Source organism: Grammomys surdaster, unplaced genomic scaffold (assembly GCF_004785775.1).
Source record: "Grammomys surdaster isolate TR1022 unplaced genomic scaffold, NIH_TR_1.0 166, whole genome shotgun sequence".
NCBI lineage: Eukaryota > Metazoa > Chordata > Mammalia > Rodentia > Muridae > Grammomys > Grammomys surdaster.
Window position 1 is genome coordinate 1,718,881 of NW_021604614.1, and position 3,013 is coordinate 1,721,893.

General features: G+C 51.6%; 1 protein-coding gene across 2 annotated transcripts in view; it reads right to left on the reverse strand.

Moving 5' to 3' along the window:
• Positions 1 to 3,013, reverse strand: part of Trim50 (tripartite motif containing 50) — a 15,436-nt gene that overhangs the window by 9,951 nt on the left and 2,472 nt on the right. For both annotated transcript variants that reach the window (XM_028766242.1, XM_028766241.1), the window contains exon 2: positions 466 to 561. In XM_028766242.1, coding sequence (XP_028622075.1) covers positions 466 to 561 — 96 coding nt within the window. The remainder of the gene's footprint in view (positions 1 to 465; positions 562 to 3,013) is intronic.

Here is a 3,013-nt window from a genome sequence, read left to right on the forward strand (position 1 = left end):
CTAGAATCCCCCAGTGAGGGGCTGGGGGCGTGGCTCAGTGGTAGAGCGCCTGTGTAGAATCCCCCAGTGAGGGGCTGGGGGCGTGGCTCAGTGGCAAAGCACTTGCTTACAATCCCCAAGAGAGGGTAGAGGTGTTGTTTAATGGTGGAGCTCTTTTCTAGACTCGCCCAGGGACGTGGCTCAGCGGTAGAGCGCCTGCCTAGCTGGCATGAAGCACTGCATTCCATCCCTAGCACTGCATACACCAAGCATGATGGGGCAGGCCAACAACCTCAGCACTCAGGAACAGAAGGTCTAGGGATGAAAAGTTCAAGGTAATTCTCAGCTATGTCACGAGTTCAAGATCAGCTTGGGTTACAGAAGACTTTGTCAGAAAGAGGGAATGTGGGGAGAAGGGCGTGGGGAACAGTCCTGTAGGAACAGGGTGGATGGGTCTCGGGCCCCAGGCAGAGGGAAGGGACTCACAATGATCCGGGTCCTGTTGTTCACCAGTTTGCCAATGTGCTCCTCCACGTTCCTGTTCTCCTCCTTCAGCTCAGATATGCGGCCTGCAAGCTCTTCCTGGAGGTGATAAACCGTGGTCCTGTGAGTAGCTGGCCGATTACACTTCCCCCTTCTGTGCAAAGCCTTTCCCTTCTGAGACTTTCCCAGTCCCCATGGTGGTGGAGCCAGAGTAGGAACCAGAGCCTTCTAGTTGGCCTCCACACCCAGGTGAAGAGCATTAAGAAGGGCAATGTAGCGGTACATGCCTGTCATCCCAGCATGCAGGAGGCTGAGGCAGGAGTTCAAGGCCAGCCTACATCACAGGTAACCAGACTGTCAGGGAGGGAACGAGAAAGGGGTGAAGAACAGAGGGGGGAAGGGGAAAGAGAGAGGAGAGAAGGAGAAGGGAAGAGAAGGGAAAGAGGGGAGGGGAAGGAAGGGAAGGAAGGGAGGAGCGGGAAAGCAGAGAGTAGGAAAAAATGGGGGAGGGAAAGGGCAAAGGAAAGGAAGATTTTTATTTGTTTTAAAAGCAAGGTGCTGGAGAGGTGGTTCAGTGTTTGATTCCCAATACATCTGTGGCAGCTTACAACCATCTCTAACTCCAATCCCAGGGGATCTGACAGCCTTTTCTGACCTCCCTGGGGACCAGGCATGCACATGATGCACTCACACAAAACACTCATGTACATAAATACAACTAATCTTAAAAAGATCTCAAAAAAAAAAAAAAGGAGACCTGGTGCATGTGTGTGTGTGTGTGTGTGTGTGTGTATGTGTACACTGAAGCTGTCTTCAGACACACCAGAAGAGGGCACTGGATCTCATTACAGATGGTTGTGAGCCACCATGTGGTTGCTGGGAACTGAACTCAAGACCTCTGGAAGAGCAGTCAGTGCCTTTAACCGCTGAGCCATCTCTCCAGCCCTAGTGTCTAATTCTTGACCCCGCCCCCTCAGCCTCCAGAGTGCAGGCCACCACACCTGGCCTCAATCCACCACATTCCAGGCTCCATCCCAAGGCCTCAGAGACACGGGTAGTGATCTTAAGGTGCTGCTCCTCTGATTCCCAGGATACCGTAGTCAGCTACTGTTCCCTCTGCTCCTTCCCACCGTACCCTCTCTCCTCTCGCCTCATATCCTGAGGTTTCATGTACCTCAGGTTAGCCTCAAACTTGATGTGTGACCAAGGCTAACTTTGAACCTGTGGAGCCCAGAGAAGGATGTCATATGCTCATCTGTTCATCCCTCTCCGCCTCATTCCCTCGAGACTGAGTTTCTCAGTGAAACTCAAGGCAGGCTGGCAGCCAGCAAGCGCCACCATCCTCTTGTTTCTTTGTGTCCACACTGCTGGTGTCAAAGACATACACAGCCATGCCTGGCTTTTTACACAGTGCTGAAGATTCAAATTTAGGCCCTTGTGCAGCAAGTGACCTCACCGTTGTCCTGTCTCCCTAGTGTTGGAATGACCTCACACATACCTCCTGATCCTTTGTAGGTGCTACTCCCCCCCCCACCTGCCTTCTTGTAACTCAGGTTGGCAGTCTACTTCCTCCAGGAAGTCTTCCTGGAGTGCTTGAGATTTTGCAGTATCCATGACCACTATGAGGGTTAATCTCGATGGTCAGTTTGACTAGAGTTAGAAACACTGTGGATATGCATCTCTGGCATGTCTGCAAATGTGTTTCCAGAGTGGCTCAGTCCAGGAGGACAAACCTAACCTGAGTGTGAGTGGCACTATGCCACGGGCTGAGGTCCTAGACTGAGGAAAAGGAGACAGTGAGCTGAGCACCAGCATCCTTCTCTCTCTGCTTCCTGACTGTGGATGCCATGTGAGCAGATGCCTCACACTCCCGCCACATGCCTTCCCCGCCATGATGGACTGGACCTCTAACCATGAGCCAAAATAAGCCCTTCTGTCCTTCCTAAGGCTGCTGATTGTCAGTCTGGGCATCCAATACACAGAGCTCAGCAGACCCCAAGTGATGCATGTTCCAGGCCTGGTGAGGCCTTTGCCTACTGCTATACCAGGCACAAGCACAGTACCTGCACATACTAGACACCAACTGTGTACATGTGGTGAAAGGCACAGGACTGCTCAGCTCTGGTGTTATGCTTGGTGTTATATTCCAGGTTGAAGGAACAAAGACATGCACCAAAAAAAATAATAATAATAAAACTAACTCTTTTCAGTTCTACTTATAAGCTCATATATATATATATATATATATATATATATATATATATATATATATTCTCTCTTTCTTTCTGGTAAGGAGATGAAACCCAGGGCCTTGCACATGCTAGGCAAGCTGTCTTCCACTAAGCCATGCCCCCAGACCCTCACTGGGAGATTCTAGGCAGAGGCTCTACCACTGAGCCACGCCCCCAGACCCTCACTGGGAGATTCTAGGCAGAGGCTCTACCACTGAGCCACGCCCCCAGCCCCTCACTGGGAGATTCTAGGCAGGGGCTCTACCACTGAGCCACGCCCCCAGCCCCTCACTGGGGGATTCTAGGCAGGGGCTCTACCA